Genomic DNA, 18,730 nt, shown 5'->3' with positions numbered 1-18,730 from the left:
TTTATAATCATTTAACCTGCTAATTACTAGTAGCCTTCTCTTTCTAAAAGGGCATCTTGGAACCTGTGCCTTTCTCTTTTCTTACAAAGAAATAAACTGGGGGTGTGTACATGGTTGAGAGCCTGTATACATCTTTTAGGAATGTGCAATACATGTCATTATGGTGGTGACTAAAAAGCCCTCCATTTCTAATCTCTTCCTTTATTCTGTTGTTATAGTGAGGATCAGGGATCGAGATCTTCTCTGGCTCATGTTCCTTCCTTAGTCTCTATTTTTGTCTTTCATTCTCCCGTCACTGCATTCTCACTGCCAATGTGAAAGGCAGGTGCAGAGCTGTGGTCCCTCAGAATACTAATTCAAATATAAATTACAGCTGCAAGAGGACAGGGCACAGTCAGTACCACAAGCCTGCCATTCCTGTGGTCCTCACTGAGCCTCATGGTGTCAGTACTTGTTGAATTAAATTTTAAGTTGAATTAAGCTTTGTTCCCAGGGATTTTGAAAGCAGAAAACAAGAGCAATATGTCTTACGACATAATAATATCTTATGACTTCCACAAGGATTAAATATGGTAGTAGAGCCATGAGGGGATGCTAGTGTGATGTAATGATTATAGCCTGCACTACACATCCTTTTCTAGGAGGTTAAGGCTTCTTGTAATTATAAATAATTACAATATTAATGACGAACAATGGTGTTGCTCTCTCTGCTCAAGAAGTCGAACCATGACTTTTTGGGTTTTTCCCAGTCCATGGTCCATTACATTTTATAATACTTGAATTCTCACTCCTTGCATTCTTCATTTCATTGAAATTAAAAGGTAAAGAATCTTAGTTTGGTCCTGCAGCTGAAAATGACCCCAAAGTAATAGTGTGCCACAAAATAATTCCTGTGAGACCTATTAGGAGAAAATACAATGATTTTTGGCTAAAAGAAGAAGGAATACAAAGACTTATGCTGTACAATAGTTACTGGGACCTGTTCATTTTTTTTCTGTGAAACAGAAACCTTATCTATGGTTTATATGGTTGAGTTTTTTTCTTTTGTGTTTTTTTTCCCTTTCCTTTCTTTTTGGGTGTGTGTGTGTTTTGTTTTCGTTTTATTTTGGTGTATTTTTTTTAGCCCTTTATTTTTCTATGGGAGCAGGTTGAGGCAGGGATGTTTGTGCTCTCTTTTTTTGGTGGGAGCTGTTTTCAGCAGTAATTAGTCCTCTACAAATCCTCTTTTCTTGCTGCTTTGTCTCTGTGGTTGTGTTACACAGTGAAAGCCCTTCTGGACAAAAACAACCTGGGTTGAAAATTAAGATGAGAAACATCCTTGGAGGAGCATTCTGACTCTTAACCTTACTGGTTTTATCTCAAGAAGTATTTTATTCTATTTAATTCCCTTTCTGGGTTGCCCTTTCCTGACGTGTCCTGACCCTGACTTTCCAAACAGACTCTCCTTCCTCCCTAGCCCTTGAACGTGGCCAATTTTCTGTGCCCCTGGGCTAGAAGCAGGCAAGTAGAGAGAGGGCTCTCTCCAGGTTTCCTCTCATGAGCCTGGAGACAAACTGCACTGTGCTAAATGCTGGGGGCTTGTCCTGATGCTGGTGACCACTGAGCTTGTTTTCACACACCTCTTTCTGAGAGAAGTTAGACCCCAGGTCTTCAGAGGTGAAGAGGGGAAATGCTGCGTTTTGTGTGCGGGTGCTGTTGGCAAAATGCAGGTTTATTCTGCTCTCCTGCAAGTGTGTCAGAGGTGCTCTGGCCTGTCCTGCTCTTCAGCCATGGACAGCTGTATTTGCCAGGTTATGGAGTGTATTTGTTCAGATTTGGTGCTCTGGGGCCCCAACAGAGCCCAAGTGTTATAAATACATCAGCGTTCTGTAGCTATCAGGACAGTTAGAATGCTGTCAGCCTCATGAAAGATGTTACAATAGCTTTCAAAGCATTTAGAAAAAGAGCCCTTTGATCCTCTGTGTTCCAGTGAGCTAAAAGAGATGCTTTTGCATGGGGGAAGGGGAAATGCTTTTCTTTTAGCTGCTACAAATGCCTGTCAGTGGGTGAGGTTGTGAGCTTTGAGTCTGTTATTGGAGAGCACCAAGGTGAAAGACAGAGAGTGTTATCCTCAGGTTGGATTCCTTCTGTTTTAGATATATATATTAAAAAAAAAAAAAGTAACTGATTTTTAAAATCTGTTTCTGGATTGAGGAAGGAAATATTTAGTCCCCAGCTGTCATTTTCCTTTCAACAACATGATACATTGCAAAGCAGCCACGAGGCGGATCCGTGTATAAACTGGGTTTGCCAAAAGCTGTCGTGCTTTCAAAGGCACCCTGCTTCTACAGCTTCTGCCAACCTACTTTCTGCTGGGTGTGACTTACAGCCTTGTGCTGAGCAAAGTGGGTGCTGCTGAAGGAAAGGCATCCCTTTCCTGTGTGTGGCCCAGCCTGTGTAAGTCAGCAGCTGTAGTCTGAGCAGGATTAAAGACAAGAGCCGAGGATCTGACAGCTGTAAAGTCATCCTGGCTTTCTCCGCAGAATTTTTGAAGTATTAGTCATGTGAGTTTTGGTCCCAAAGCCTCTTAAGGGGTTTTTAAACACTGCTTTCTCAATCCTCATCTCCATTTCATGCATTTCAGGTTTTTGTTTTTTTCTTCCATGGAGGAAGATCTGTCAGTCCCCAAAGGGCAGAGGGATAAGAACAAATGAGAGGATTTCCAAATTCCTTCTGTGCTGGGAATTTTTCAAACCAGTGTTTGAGCAGAGGGGCATTCCCACTTATAGCTCTGCCTTTCAGGCAGCTGAAGGGGAAAGCTTAAAAGTGTTGTGGAATTTAGTTTTGGTGATTTCTGCATTCACTGTGCTAGCACTGCACAGCTCCCTGTTTTCCTATTGGGATTGCAAATGCTGAGCTCAGAGCTACTGGCTCCAGCCAAAATTGGCATGCAGATTAATGAAAAGCAAAAGAACTTCCAGAGAATTTAGTTCTCTGATCTCTTTAAAAAAAAAAATTAAACAAATTTTGATTATTAACTGAATCATTTACCTTCGGAAGGACAGGGGGTGGTGGTGGTGGTGTTACACTTTTCCCAAAACAGAAGGGCTGATAAGTTTATGGTTTCATTTTAGCCACTGTTGCTTCTCTGACCAAAGTCTTTCCTGGGGTAATAAAAAAATGCACTCTGTGGAGGCATGACTGATATATCTGACACATTTTAGATAAGTAGACAAGCAAACTCCTCAAGATGCCTCATTTGTCTAGGTCTGAAGTTACCTTTGGTTATTTTTCTGCATGGCAATATTTGTGTGCTAGACCCAAGGTGCTTCTGTGTTCCCCTGAGCTCTAGCGCACCCTGAACACAGGTGCTTTTGGATGTCATGTCAGTAGACTTCCTTAAAACATTCCTGGTGAAATTGCTGTCTTGAAGTGACAGTGGCAGTGTGTAATTAGAGAGAATCTTTGCCCTGTGTGAGATTCAGGTGCTGTGGATTATCTCTCTGCTTCTGTCACCAGCTTTTTCCTTAAGCAATCAATCAGCTTCTCTGGACTCCCCATCCCTGAAGAGATGTAATGGTAAGTGTGTGCCACTCAGGTTTGGGATTATGTATGAAATGCACACATGGCAATGACTCCTATTCCCGGAATTTTTGTATGCAAAATAAATTCTGCTTTTGCATAGATTCCCTAGAACATCACAGTCATCTCTGGCTTGTGTAGGTGAAAGAGAGAACAACTCTGCCTTCATTTCTTGTTAAACATGACTACAGCTGCTTATTCAAAGGCTGTTGAAGAGGTAGCATGACTACAGTCTGTACTACTTATTTGTCCAGTCTTGCCTTTCTCATTGTTTTTGGCTCTCTGTAGACTCCTTTCAGTTCTGTGTACACTGACACACGCAAAGTCAACATGACTCTGTATAGATGTTCATAAGTGTTGAAGAGAAATAAAGGAAATACTGAAGGATGTAATCCACATCAGTAATTTTTCCCTTTCTTTAAGTGTGACATCTTTATGCAGCGACAAACTTTAAGTGTTGTACCAAAGGGAGTCTTCAGGAACCTTTTGTACAAATCTTCCCACTTCCTCCCACCATTCAATCATCCTTCTGTGCTCCAGAGCTGTCCTGGTATCATCCATTCCCTTCTTTCATTGTTTTAGTTTGGCTTCTGTATTTTCCCCATGTGGCTTCCCAAAGAAATGCTGCCTCTCTTCCAGTACCATCCTAAAGCCTGTTGGTGTTGAGTGTGCTGTTTCCCTTCCTTCCCTCCTTTTAAACATTTTTCTTGCAAATGAGCTTCACCTTTTCCACCCAGTTGTGCTGATTAATTGTTGAGAGAAGCTAAATGTTGTATGAAATCTTTCTAACCTGAGTTATGTCTCATCTGTCTCTGAAGCATCTTCCAACCAGCCCTGCAATGGGAGGAAAGGTCCATTTTCTTCTTGAATCTGTCTAAATGTGTAAGTGGCATGCAGTGTGCTGATTTAGGGGGATCTTTTCTTCATGGTGTGGGAAAGAAAAGGCAGGCAGCCAGAAAGAACTAGTTCAGAAGAGAAGGGTGGACCTCCAAGAAGAAAGATAAGCTATGATAAATCCAGCTTCAACTCTAACATAATTCTCTCTGATAGATACTATATAAAAATCTTTTGTTTTTACTTTAAGAAGAAATATCAGATGTGTTGTAATAAAAACAAAATAACAAAGCTTGCTTATTGGGGAGAGAACAAAACCTCATTGTTGCCTCCTCCTTCTCTGCAGGTTTGTAACACAACCACGGATCGTAAACACGCAGACACGTCTCTGGAGAAATATGTCACTGAGCCTGTCATGAGCATTGTGAGTGGCTTCTTCAATTCACCATTTTCAGACAACAGCACCAGCCTCCAGGTAAGGAGAAGAGACACACACAAATCAGCTATTCAGAACATTAATGAGATACCTTCTGCTACCTGCATAGGAATGCTGTCTCTTTTCATCCTCCTTTGATTTCTCTGTCCCTTCTCACACCACTGACTACCAGCTTAATCCCTCTTTAAAACACTTTATTCTTCATTTTAGTCACTTGCACCCTGAACCAGTGGACAGCTCAATGTGGTCAGAATTAGTTCTGTCTCTTGTGAATTCATTGGAGGGGATATCCTTGTAGAAAAATTTTTGTGTGAGGGAGATGCTGTGTCCTGTGACAGAAGGGACACACGCCTGAGAATGGGAAAAACTCCTCTGTCCTTGTGGTGTGTACTGTATTTGCTTGATATCAGAAGCAATCTAAGGAAAAATTGCATGATTTGGCCTTTTTAGAGGTGCAGCATTGATTTCTGCTCCTGCCAGGCCTAAAGATCAGAGAATTTAATGGAGCCATAACTTGAGTCTACAAGCTAAAATCCCCTTGGTTTACTTTGTGTCAAACCCTAGGGCAGCTGTGAGGAGATCCTTAAGGGTAAAATTCTGTGTTTGTTTTTGTTTTCAGACACACCAGCCTGTTTTTATTCAGCTGCTGCAGTCTGCTTTCAGAATTTACAACTGTACCTGGCCAAACCCAACACAGAAAGCCTCAGTGGAGTCCTGTATCAAGACTTTGGCTGAAGTGGGTAGGTTCAGGTTTTACTTTGATTATTGTTCTTTGTGTTTAAAGATCAGACTTGAAGTTTAACAGGTTTTAATTTGACTCTACCATCCTGAAGCTGTGTCAGCAGTGATTTCAGAAATCCCACTTTCTGAGGCTAAATACTTCCTTCTTTTATAACCCATTCAAATCTGCCCCATCAAATAGGGTTGTTAGGGTGAAACTGGTAGGGCAGAGGGATGAGCTTGCTACGTGAGTGCTGATTGAGCTTTCAGCCATCAATTTTAGTTTGATGGTTGAAACTCTTGATAATTTTAACTTTTTAATATCAAGCAAGTTATGGTATTAAATCACAACGTAAGCAAAGGCATCCCTGTTAAAATAATTTTTTTAAAACTTCTTATCCTACATTAGAAAAAAGTTCTTCACCAGAACATAGCTAAGACTGGCAAAAGTTAATTAAGTTAAATTTCTATAAATATGATTTTAAAATCTTCTGCCATTCTATTCTGACAGCATAAAGGATTATTCAATGTAGTTTCCAAAAGTAGGTGGTGATGGTTGCTTATAGAATAAGTTTCTGCTCACTGGGAATGAAAGCTGAGTAGAGGCAGATACATAGAAACTGGCTAAATTCTATTGTTGATACATTTATTAAAAAGTATTAATAAATAATGATAAAACAAAATGAGAGGGTCCCAGAGCCACCTGCAGCTCTGTAACAATCAACTCTAAATTTAGATTTTTGGAATAGCTTTACAGAAGTATCATTTAACATTTTAGCCAAAACATCTCATTAACTTTCTGTGTGAATGTGAATAAGCAGTTACCTAAAAATTTAGCAATCTTCAATTGTTTTATTTGCTGTGCAAATGATTTAATTAGGGATCCATCTGGCAAACGAACTTTGGAAGTTGAAGACATTTTATTTCCTTTGTGCTATAACTACTACAGTTTCACATAAAGCTCCATCTCTACAAATTCTTGTTTGTGTGTTTAACACTTATCCCCCTGCTCTTCTCTGGCATTTCTGGAAACAGTCATCAATAAATTACTTCCTTTGGGAGTCTGGGGAATGGGGGAGAAATAGGGCAGGTGAGAGTAGATTTGAGACCAACCATGCCCTCTGTGTGCTTGTAGACAGCTCAATGTCTTCATTTCTGTAGAGCTGCATCTAAAATCAAATTCCAGCTCAGAGAGGTCGTTGTGTTATCTCATCAAGATGAGGCTGTTTGGAGGCATCTGAGCGTGGGTTTATTTTCCATTTGGCTACATGCCCACAGCACACAGCTGATTCTAGCCTGAAAAATTCCCAGCAAATTCCAGCAATGCAGAGCTCTGCTGATTGCTGGATGAGTCAGGCCAGACTCTCACTGGGCTTTCTCTTCTCCTAAGGAGCATGTGCTAGGACAAGAACAAAAGTTCTCAGGTTGCACCAGGGGAGGTTTAGGTTTGGTGTTAGGAAAATTTTCTTCACAGAAAGGGTTGTCAAGAACTGGAACAGGCTGCCCTGGAAAGTGGTTGAGTCATCATACCCTGGAGGTACTTAAAAGTCATGTAGATGTGGCACTTAGAGACTTGGTGCAGTGGTGGACGTGGCACTGTTAGGTTACTGCTTGGACCCTATCTTGAAGGTCTTTTCCAACCCAAATTATTCTATTATTGTGCCCTGTTGAGACAGCCAAGCTGAACTTGTCCCCACAGCAGCCTGAGAGGGAAACCACAGGTCACCCTAAGGGCATGGCAGATCCAGCTTCATGTCTTTCATGCCAGCACATGAAAGGGCTGGTGGGCTTTGCTGGGCATCCTCTGTGTGCCTGTTGTTTTTGGGGGCTCCAGGAACGGCTGATGTCTGGAGTTTGCTTCAGATATGTGACTTTGTATCCTATTTGTGGAACTCAGTTTCTACCTCCACTACAGTCCTTTCTTTCATTTTGTTTTCTTTTTTCCTGGAGATAGTTTAGAGTTGGCTTGTTTGTTATTTTTTTTTTAAGTAAGTTCTTGTGCTATCCTATGGGTCCAGGCTCCTTCTTGCTCCTCTGGCTTCCCCCCATGGGACCCCAGCCATGCCTTGGGTGCTGTCAGGTGTGGCAGAGCAGAGCTGAGCTGCCAGTGCAGGGCATCACTCCCTGTCCTCCTCTGGGGCTTCCCTGCAGCAGGAACGGCCGGGCTGGGAGCCCCTGGGGTGCCATGGGCTGGCAGCCTCAGAGCAGCTCCCTGAAAGCACACAGCACTGCTGATTTCCTTGCCCATATCCTAACAACTGCTCAGGGATTCATCACTAATAGCAATATCCAGCATGGTAAAGTTGTGTTGTGTCAGGCAATTGCCACGTTTTTATTGAGTGGTTTATTTTGACAGTGGAGAAGGGGTGAGGGGAATTTCCCCAAATAGCAAAGTAGCTGGAGAAGAAGTGGAAGCAGAGTTTTTGACAAACCCCCCTGTGCAAAATTTGCCTAGCCAGCAGAGATTTTAACTGCAGGTGATACTCAGTGTTTTTAGGCATGGTGACAAATGTGTCTTGCCTGGGCTAATGGAGTAGGCCTGTTCTCCATGGAAATATTTGGAAAAACTTCCCCAGCTGGGAATACCAGAGACTTTTATAGCCAAGGCCCTTCTGTGATTGCAGTGGGTGCCTGGTGCCTTTCTCTGTCGGGTGTTCCTCTGCCCAAAATGATGCCTCACTTTGAGAAGCTGGAGGCATCTTCCATAATACAACACAAACTTAGCAACCTTCTTGTGCCTCTTTTGTTGGCTGCATATGTGGACCATTTTTCCCCCTTTTCTGACTTGAGAATCTTACAGTTTTAATGTTAAGGCCTTTGTGTTTCACAGCAAGGCTTTAAAAAACCTCTAAAAAGATTTTGCCTATATCAGAGAGATGGAGTATTGGACAGATTTACAGCAGGGACCAAAGACTTCTGAGGGAAAATAAGTGGAGTATAGACCTGAAAGAACAAACATGATTTTTTTTTTTAATTTTTTTTTGGTGTCATTGCCCTGGAATTACAAATGAATCTCAGGAGGAAGAAAGAAAGATCATACACAGATTTCCCAAGATATCAAAGATCCATATAATGACACACTTTTAAAATTACACACTTGAGAGCAAGTTTAAGCAACATACACTCTGCTCAGTGCTTCCTGGTTTGTTGCTGGCAGGTGGATGCAAGCACTGCCTCAAGAGCTTGAGATCATTACATCTGTTTTCTGATGAGTACTGCAAGGATGTGTGTTACCTTCCAGGTCAACAAAAGGATATCTCACAGAAGCTTATTTTTTATAACCCTGGTACTTCAACTCCACTCTACCACCAGGGAAAAACTGCATAAGCTTTTCAAGCCTCACTTGCTGCTTTGTCTCCAGGCACTTTCCTGCCTCCAGTTCAGCAGGAAGCATAGAGGCTTGCTCCTCTTCAGCATATCCAGGAGGTTTGGATCACAGATATCAATGTGCACCAGGTTTCTATTGCCCAGGAAACATTTGGCTACTTGGCCTGAGTAGAAGCACTTGTGAAATTACATTTACATATATATATATATATATATGTATATACACATACATACATATATGTGTGTGTGTGTGTGTATGACTTGTTCACGTGGGTTTCTGAAGCAGGTTACCACACTGGTGAGAATGAACACATACATAGATCACTTTGGCCTTTTCTCTTTTATTACATAGAGCTGAGCTTTTGCTTGAAAATACAGTCCAAAAAGTGAATAATCAAAACCGCTCCCATCTCCCTGGTAAAATAGAAACAACTGAAAAATACCCAGACCTTTGTGAAAACAGAGGAAATAAGACATCTAACCATTTAATTTATTTCAAATGAATTCATTATCAAAGTACTTTCAGTTCATGCATTTCATGATCTTTGCAAGGTTGAGAAGGGTGGAGGCCAGTCTCAAAGTCTGCATTTTAAACCAGCTCTTTCTCTAAAGACTGGGGAATATCACCTCTCCTTGCAACCAAAGATTGTATATCTTAAATTACATATCCTAAATGGCATTGAAGCAGGGTCTTTCCTGACCAGTCCTTCAGGATCCATGCAAAGAACTATCTTTGCTTCTTAATTAAGGCAGCAATTATTGTCTCTTCTCCTCTGAGCATCAGTTTTTTGTTACAAGGATAAATTCAGTTGTTTTACACTCTTGTCTCTGTAGCATCCATTAGTTTTCTCCATTATGTTTCAAAAAATTGAATCTTTCCTCTGGTACTATGTCTATCCCAAGGATATGGTCTGTCTGTGATTGTGCTGTGACCACCAGTAATGAAATAATTGGAATTTCCCAGATGAGTAAACAGTGCCAGATAGGAACCTGCATTTTGTTGCACTATGTCTCTTGGCAGACCCTTAAAAAAAAAATCTGTTAGCAAGCCAAATTGCATTAGTCACTATCAGATTATGTTCTAGGATGTTGTGCAGGAGAAGCAAGAGGAGAATTCTTGTTTCCATCCTACCCAATTTGAGGTGAGCCCTGTAAGATTGCTATTTCCTAAGTTCAAAGCTGGAACAGGTACAGAGGAAGCACTGCTGAGGTGGTCAGGGGAAAGGAGAACTCTGTTACAGGAAGGGAATTCAGAACCCCCACATGTTTTGCTTAGCAAAACACAGACCTGTGTTGTTGCTCTTTAAATGTACTTAAGAAGATAAATAGTCACAGAGACATTTAAGCTGAAGGACAGTGCTGACCCAAAACCAACTGCACATAAATTACACTAGGTTGTAAATAACCTAAATAAATTTAGATTGTAAATCAGAGGATTAGAACCCACTTTGGAAGGATGTCCTTGGTCAGTGGGCTGAGAGAAAGCAGAAGGAGGAGGAATGGCAGATAAGCTGCCATCATTTTAAATGGGGCTCAATAAATTTTTCCAGAGATATTAAAGAGCATGGGTTGTCTGTAACAGAGAGCAGATGGTCTGAAGGTGTACTGAAGTCCTTTCTAGTTGAGTATTTATTCCTTAATTTAAAATCACCAATACCTCCTTGTACAGAATCAAAAAAAACCCCTCTCCTCTGGTTCTTCTGGACCATGCTTTTATGCCCTCTAAAGCCCTTTACTTTTCCCTGACAAATTACAAATAGGAAATATTAAACATAAAATCTAGGTCACATTTTGTTGCTTCTTTGAAATGATTATGTGTGTTTTAATGTCTATATAGATGAATTTTCATATAACAATTTTTTTCAGTCATGAAAGTACATTTATTTCACTTCCCATTTGAATTTTAAAATCTTTCTTCCATTTTATAAAAAGCTAGACCTTCATTTTCAATTTTTAGTTCAAATAAAATAATTATCCTGTTGTTACTTTTTTGACAGCAAGAAGAATACATTTCAGATGAAGCACATATTTTATTCTATTTTAACTGTTTGTGTTTCCCTAATTGCAAGAAAAATTCAATGATGATCTTTTTACAGGCTGATAAATATTTTAGCGTAGATTTTCTGTTGGAAAAAAACATCCAAGTGAAGGGTACAAGATTGGCAGGTTTGTGTCTTGTCTACACAAAGCTTTTATTTCCCTTAAAAAGTCTTGCTGTCGCTAGCATTAGTGTCTCTCCATCCGAATGCATTTGTTAAGCAGTCAGTAAATGATTAAGGAGCTGGAGGGACTGATTTATGGAACAAAATTAATTGAACTAAATATGCATCACTCTGTTACGTGACAACTGGGAAGTGTGGGAGAACATGATAGAGCTGTCTGTGACTACCAGGGGGTGTAAACTGGGAGCAGAGCAAAGGATTCACAGCCAGCTACAGCTGGGGCTTTTTCCTGACCCAGACTGCCTGGCACTCTCCTCCTTCAGGGGCTTTAGGGACCAAATGCCTGCGTGTCCCCCTGAAAACCCACACCAGGGATGCTTCAGGGTTAATTAGCTGTGAAGCCACCACACTCTGGTGAGTTCTGTATATACTGCAGAAGCTAATGGAGTGACATTTAAAATGAGGGAGCAGTAGGTGGAAATAGCGAGAACAGCGAGGTTCCTTATGGCAAGACAGATTATTCTGCAGAATGGGCATCCAAGGAAAATTACAGGCAAGGGCCACTTCCTGGAAATCCTTCGGACTGAATTGCTCCTCAGACACAGGCAGCAGCACAGTGAAAGGACAGTACTTCAGGAGGCATTCCTGAAATAGGTCCAATTGCTGTGCTCCTGTGAAGAGAACTACATGGAGGTAATTTAACAAAATAATACCTGGGCCCATTTCAGCCTCTCTGGGAGCAGCTGGACTGTGCTCCTGGGACTTGGCTGGAGCTTGCTTGTCCAGAGTGCCTTGATTTTTACCTGCTTGATTCTTGGCATTCCTGGTGCCCTGTTCTTTCGAGTCTTTGAGTACTCTTTCACTGTTTAAGCAGTAAGGGGGAGGAAGGCTGCTGATCACTGGATGCCCACAGACCCATCCAGCACAGGGCAGGGCATTTTGCTGGGACCTGCCTGAATTCACAGCACTGTGTTTCTTACCACTGCCACGGGTTGTGTTTGCTCGCTTGTCTTGGCTCCTCTTGGCTCTCTTGCTGAGAGATAATTGGGAGCAGCAGATTGAGAGTTAGTAGTTTAAAGGATTTCCCAGAAATTCCATCTCCTCTGACACTGGCAAAATGGTGCTGTATATTCAGGATGTAATTAGCCCTGTGCACAGTGCCCTAGGTGGGAAATGGGCACTGTATAAACCTGGGACGTGCCCTCCACTGCAGGGCAGAATTTACCTGTGCTGAAGACATCACAGAACCACACAATATTCTGAGCTGGAAGGGACCCACAAGGATCATTGAGTCTATCATGATAAGTGTCCTGCTGAATACTAATGTACAGACAGCCACATAGCTTTTTCCCAAATTCACCAGATGAAAGACAGAATTTTACCCCATCTTGGCTCCTTTGTCTACCAGCTCTAACCATACTTTGCAAGTTTGAGTGCTGTCCAAAAGTATTTCTAAGTGGAACAAAAATAAACATGCTTCTAAATATTTGATGATGATACTTTAAGGGAGATTGACACATTTTGAAGAGGAAAGCAGCCTACAACACCTAAATTAAAAATAAATATTTATGTTCACATTTGTTCATCAGCTTTCCAAAATGTAAAAATATGTTTCATGTAGTTTTAAATAATGAAATGTGAAACAAATGAAAGATAAACTTTCTACAAGCTGAAAAGAAATAAGAAGACAAAGGCTTTGTTTATAGCTTAGACTTCAACAGTGCCCTTTGACAACCAATACAAATCTTAATTACAAATGGAATTATACATGTAAGAACTGCTCAAAACAAAGGAGTATTTTTTTTCTCTCTCTGGTTTTCTTTGTGATAGTTTTAATTAGCTCCAACTCTTTGAACAATCATAGTCCTTGACTGCTCCTCAGACACTGATGGAAGTTGTTAACTTCAAATGGCATCTCTAGGATTGCAGAAGTCTGGGTTCTCCTCTGAACAGTGTGCTCCCCATTGCTAAATTTATTCTTCGATATATCAGATTCTGCATACACTGCACTTAATTGAGAAGTGAGCACTGTCCAGTAGCATTCCAGTGATTGACATTAGGACACAATAAATTGGATTAATAGGCTGCAGCACCCTACCCACCCTGGCAGAACTTTATTGGACTTCTCTAGTAAAGTCGGCAGCAACAGGGCAAATGTGTTTTGAAAAACAGCCCAGTTGAATTACATGGAAAAACAATCATTAGAAATAATGGCCAGCCATACATGGCATTTTCCACATGTTAATCAGGAACTTGTCTTCAAAACAAATGGAGAGTCGAGAGGAAAAGTCAATTTGTGTCTTCCCAGTTTAACCTAATTTTTTTTTTTCAATTCCCTGTGGCCAACCATTTAAATAAAAGTGCCTGCCAGAAATGGATTTAGAGAGTTCTCTTCCATCCAAATGGAGCAGCCTAATCCATGGGGAAAGCCCCAGTCCTGCATCAGGATCCAGCCTTGCAGTGGAAAGAGAGGAGGGTGCCCTGAACCTGTGAGACCCATTAAAGGGAAGAGAGTCCCATCACAGAATGCCCTTGCCACAGTCTCTGAGGCTGGAGGTTGAGGTGTCACAGGCAGATTTAGGTCTATAATAAAAGCTGTCATTTCAATCTAGTCCTGAGGGAAGAGAAAGTTTGTGCCTGGGATGTGTGACTCACTGTGCTTGGCAGCACTGCAGCCTTCATTCATCAGAGCTGTGCGGTGCCTCTGCCTGCACGTCCTCCCCGGGGCTGGAGGCATGGGCTGCTTGGGACAGAAGGGCACCTGCTCACTTCACAGGTTCAGGACATAAAGCTGGATGTATTTTAGAGCTGGGAGGAAGAGGTGGAGTATTTTTGATGCCTTCTTCCACTGTGGAAAGTATGTTAGTGAGGAATAGTGGGGAAATGCCTCAGAGAAACACTATGCAGAACGGCAATTTGGGCTAATTGCCTTTTAAATTTCAGCTTGTTTCAATAAGGAAAACTGAAAAATTACTTATTATTGGTCATTATTACAAATGGATTAGAACTGCTCCATTCTATTTTTAAGTTTTTATTAAACATAAGCTGTGCCACAGAAGTTAAGTGAAATGACATGGAATACAGAGCCTAATCACTGGAACATAACCTGGTCATTCAGAGGTATTGATCATAGGCTCACAGAATGGTTTGGGTTGGAAAGGACCTTAAGCAGCATCCAGCTCCACCCCCTGCCATGGGCAGGATCACCTTCCACTATCCCAGCTTGCTCAGAGCCCCATCCAAACTGGCCTGAAACATCTCCAGGGATGGGGCAAACTTTTGTTCATTGGTTGAATTTCAGACTGCTCATGCTGAGCCAGAGAACAATGTCACTCTGATCTCCAGTGGGATGGAAAGGAGCAGCTTACACAGAGATTTTACTGGGGGAGGGGGCAGATACCTTCTAACGCTGCCTTTCAAACTCCCCTTTCAAACAACAGTTCAGGATGCCATAGTAATTTAATAGTGGATGCCCTGCAAGAATTCCTGCAAGTCTCTTCTCATTTTTTTTTTATTCTGATACTCTCTCTATTGCCATTTCCTGCCTCTAAAGTCTTAAAAGAAAAAAAGAATTGCAATTTTTAGCTATTGATTAAATTTTTTTAACTGTCAGTTAGACTATCAGATGTGTATTAACTACTGGATATATTGCAGTGGCATCCAGGCACCATCTAAGAATCCAGGGTTTAGCAGTGTAGGAAACCCAGAGAGAAGGGGACAGTCTTTTTCAAATTTGATTTGTATGCACTTGGTTCCTCAAGGTCTTCACAAGAGGAATATACAGTAAAGCAACAGAGAGTACTTGGGATAAATAGGATAAATGTGCATATGTCCACTAGAAAGAAAAATTCCAGAATTTGCTTCTGAATAGAGTAAAACTAACTGCTGAAGTAACACATACTCCTTTTGTTACTCTTCTTAATATCTCTGGATTTTTTTTCAAGTTAGTAGAAAAATTATTCTGTTTTAAAAAAATCTGTGTTTGTGAAAATACATACTGGAAATGATTCTCATCTCATTTAAAATAGTACAGCTTGCTTTCTTTAACTAGATTATGGCTGATTTCTACCACTTAGGTATGCTTATTTTTAAGGGTTCTTATTTTTAGGATCCTTATTTTTAAAACCTGTTGAAGCGATATCACCCTGCCCCTTAACTTCAACGAGACCAGGCTGTTGCATGCCATGATCTCTATAAGATTTTCAAGTTTTTCCCACTGTAAATGTCTTGTGTTTTTCCTTCCTATGAAAGCAAAGAACCGTGGGATTGCGATTCCAGTGGATCTGGACAGCCAGGTGAACACCTTGTTCATGAAGAGTCACTCCAACATGGTGCAGAGGGCAGCCATGGGCTGGAGGATGTCAGCCCGCACTGGACCTCGCTTCAAAGAAGCTCTTGGTGGGCCAGCCTGGGATTACAGGAACATCATAGAGAAACTGCAGGTACAGAAATAGCACATGGCTTGGGCAGCAGTGGCACTGCAGGTATCTCACGTGTGCCAGGTGTGGAAAACACCAGAGACAGGCCCAGTGCAGTTTTAGTGCTGGATGAGAGGAGCCACTGCACTTCTGTGTGGGGATGGCTGAAAAGGCTCAGCTCTTCAAGATCAGAATTTGGCTCCTACAGAAGTCAGAGAGGGGTAGGAGCTATCACAGAATGAGCTGGGCTGGAAGGGTCCCATGAGGATCATTGTGTCCAGCCCCTGGCCCTGCACAGGACAATCCCCAACAATCCCACCCTGTGCATCCCTGAGAGCGCTGTCCAAACACTCCTGGAGCTCTGGCAGCCTTGGGGCCGTGACCATCCCTGGGGAGGCTGGTCAGTGCCCCAGCACCCTCTGGGGGAAGAACCTTTCCCTGATATCCACCCTGCCTCTCCCCTGACACAGCTCCAGCCATTACCCAGGTCCTGTCCCGGGTCACACAGAGCAGAGATCAGGGCCTGCCCCTCCTCTTCCTCTTGTAAGGAAGCTGCAGAACTGCTGTGAGCTCTGACCTCAGCCTGCCCTTCTCCAGCTGAACAGACCAAGTGCCCTCAGCTGCTCCTTGCGTGGCTTCTCCTCCAGGCCCTTCACCAACTCCATGTCCTTCCTTTGGACACTTACATTGTGGTGCCCAAAACTGCACACAATATTCAAGTTGTGTTCTCCTTGAAGTGCTTCACAGAGCAGCATCTCCTTTCTGCCTTTTTATGGCCACGTGTCCTGTCCTGGCAGCAGAGGAGACACTGGAGGCTTTAGGTCATGTTTGTGTCACTGGAGATTGCCATGATGGAGATCACCTTGTGCATGTAGAGCCTAAACAGCAGCAGGGGTTTATGACCTGAGAAAACAGCAGGACCCAGACAAATGGAGGTGCCCTAATCACCAAGGACACAACGCCTGAGGTGACACATTAACTGTGTGTGGTGAGCATTGTTTTTCCAGCACACCATCATCCTAACTGTTGCCACAGGTTTTGTGGGCACTACTGCAGAGGAGAAATTTGAAAGAGAGTAACAATGGGCACCTTCTCCCCCTTGCCCTGTGTGAGGAGTGGTGTGAAGAAAGGCCTGAAGTTGCTTTACAGCCACCTGGGCTGTCCTGGGCTCTTGCTGCTGGGCATCCCACTGGGCCAAGCAGTGCATCACATCACCAAGCTGTGTGACTCCACAGCACGTTGCTGTAGTTCTCCTGCAGTTATGGATGTTCTGTGTCCCCCCAGGACGTGGTGTCCTCCTTGGAGCAGCAGTTCACGCCCATGATGCAAGCTGAGTTCTCAGTGCTGGTTGATGTGCTGCACAGCCCAGAGCTCCTGTTCCCCGAGGGCAGCGATGCCAGAATAAGATGTGGCGCCTTCATGTCCAAGTAAGTGGCCTGCAGAGGGGCCTGGCTGCTTCTTTGGGAAAAAAGATGGCAGGTTTTTAGCTTTTTCAACAGCATTTACCTCTGGTTTTCTGCAGAGACTTAAGCATGCAGGTGACCAAGTTTACTGCTGAAAGCTTAAAGTGAGGTCCTTTGATCCATATTTTATATTTCTCAGCGGTTTTGTTGTCTGGAGAGCACAGAGTGAAAGGGGTTGCTTGCCTTACCTGCTAGAAATGGGATTTTAGTAGCTTGTTAAAATTGTGGTAGGCTCAGCCTACTTCTGTTTTCTCAATGGGCTACTTTGCTATTACATTTCACCAAATCTACAACAGAAACTTAAGATTTTCCACAGCAGAATTTTCAAGAATTCATAATGAAGCAGTCGGCCGCTCAAGGCTCGTGGGTTTTTTGTTAGATTTTTTTTTGGTACAGCAAATTGATATTTTTATTTTAAACTGCCAACAGCTCTTTGAAAATACATTTCACTGAGACCCCTATCTGGTCTTGAATTATTAGATGTTTTATTTGCAGTCTGTGCATTGGAATAGAGTCTTGCAAATTTTTTATTAGTCCTCAAGTGAGATGCCCTCCCCGCCCTTGAGAAACTATAATTTAAACAGAGATAACTTGGGGGAAATGAATGCATTTGGCAGCTCTCCTGATTCCTTGGGTATTTGCATATTCTGCAGAAGTAGCATTATAACAATATGCTTTATATGTTTGGAAAAATTCAAAAAATAAAAATTAAATTTTGAGATTATCCCATCCAGTGTCCTCTGTCCAAACTCCTGTTTGAAGCCAGCATCAAAATGAAAAAAAAAAAAAAAAAACAAAACCAAAACCTGTCCAAGGTCTTCAGATTTCCTCCCTTCCTATTTTCACAACCATTTCTCCAGCAATGTGTGAACCAGTGCAAGGACCTGTGCACAGATCTGTTCTGCACAAAGACAGAAAGGCTGCTTCTGGTATCGGCTTCAGCTGACTGAAATCCAAACGCCTGTCACAGTCATAGCTGGAGACAGAAATGCACCTTGTTTTCTGACTTGCCAAGTGGTTGTGTGAATGTAAACAACAATTATGTTTCATCCAAATGTCTGTATTTCTGAACATTTCCATGTAAGGTTTTTTGGAAATCCTTTTGGCTGAATACCATTTGCTAATTATATCATAAATATATTATAACCATCATAGAAGTTGGAAGGTGTGAAGGCTGTAGCTTTGAAAGTTTGCAAGATGCATGGTGAACACTGGTAACCTTTAAACAATGATTAAAATAAGTTACCTTTAAATAAAGAAAGGATGAAATAGCAAGTCTGGATCTTAAACTGTAAACCCTCAAAAAAAGTGGATGTAGAATACTGTCTTCTGTATGGGCAGTAAGATATGCAAATTGACACAAAAATCTCCCAACACCTTGAAAGTCCCATTTTCTTTTTAATTATTATTTCTCTTGACCACTTTTATTTCCTTTCCTTGAGGAAAAATATAGTGATGGGCAATTTTTGCATAAAGAAATTGCAGCATGGCTTAGCAACAATGTGTAATGCTCTTTAAGTTTTAATATTTTACTTTCAGGTTGATTAATCACACGAAGAAGCTCATGGAGAAAGAAGAAAAGCTCTGCATTAAAATCCTCCAAACTTTACGAGAAATGCTTGACAAGAAAACCAACTTTGCAGAAGAGGTACTGCTTCCACTTTAATATTAAATATAGAACTAACAGCATGGTATTAATAACAGAATCTGACATGGTTTCAGGTTTGTGCATGTTTTAGAGATAACCTGGTGTCTTGGGAACAGTGTGGTAAGGTAGCAAGTTGGTTTGGAACAAAAGAAATCTCTGCC

General features: G+C 41.8%; 1 protein-coding gene across 7 annotated transcripts in view; it reads left to right on the top strand.

Moving 5' to 3' along the window:
- The window catches only part of ITPR2 (inositol 1,4,5-trisphosphate receptor type 2), a 244,366-nt gene that overhangs the window by 112,982 nt on the left and 112,654 nt on the right, over window positions 1-18,730 (top strand). For all 7 annotated transcript variants that reach the window (XM_064701183.1, XM_064701180.1, XM_064701196.1 and 4 more), the window contains 5 exons: window positions 4,742-4,870; window positions 5,451-5,571; window positions 15,292-15,482; window positions 16,743-16,885; window positions 18,461-18,569. In XM_064701183.1, coding sequence (XP_064557253.1) covers window positions 4,742-4,870; window positions 5,451-5,571; window positions 15,292-15,482; window positions 16,743-16,885; window positions 18,461-18,569 — 693 coding nt within the window. The remainder of the gene's footprint in view (window positions 1-4,741; window positions 4,871-5,450; window positions 5,572-15,291; window positions 15,483-16,742; window positions 16,886-18,460; window positions 18,570-18,730) is intronic.

Source organism: Zonotrichia leucophrys, chromosome 1A (genome assembly GCF_028769735.1).
Source record: "Zonotrichia leucophrys gambelii isolate GWCS_2022_RI chromosome 1A, RI_Zleu_2.0, whole genome shotgun sequence".
Classification (NCBI taxonomy): Eukaryota; Metazoa; Chordata; class Aves; order Passeriformes; family Passerellidae; genus Zonotrichia; species Zonotrichia leucophrys.
This window is presented reverse-complemented; position numbering and strand designations above follow the sequence as displayed.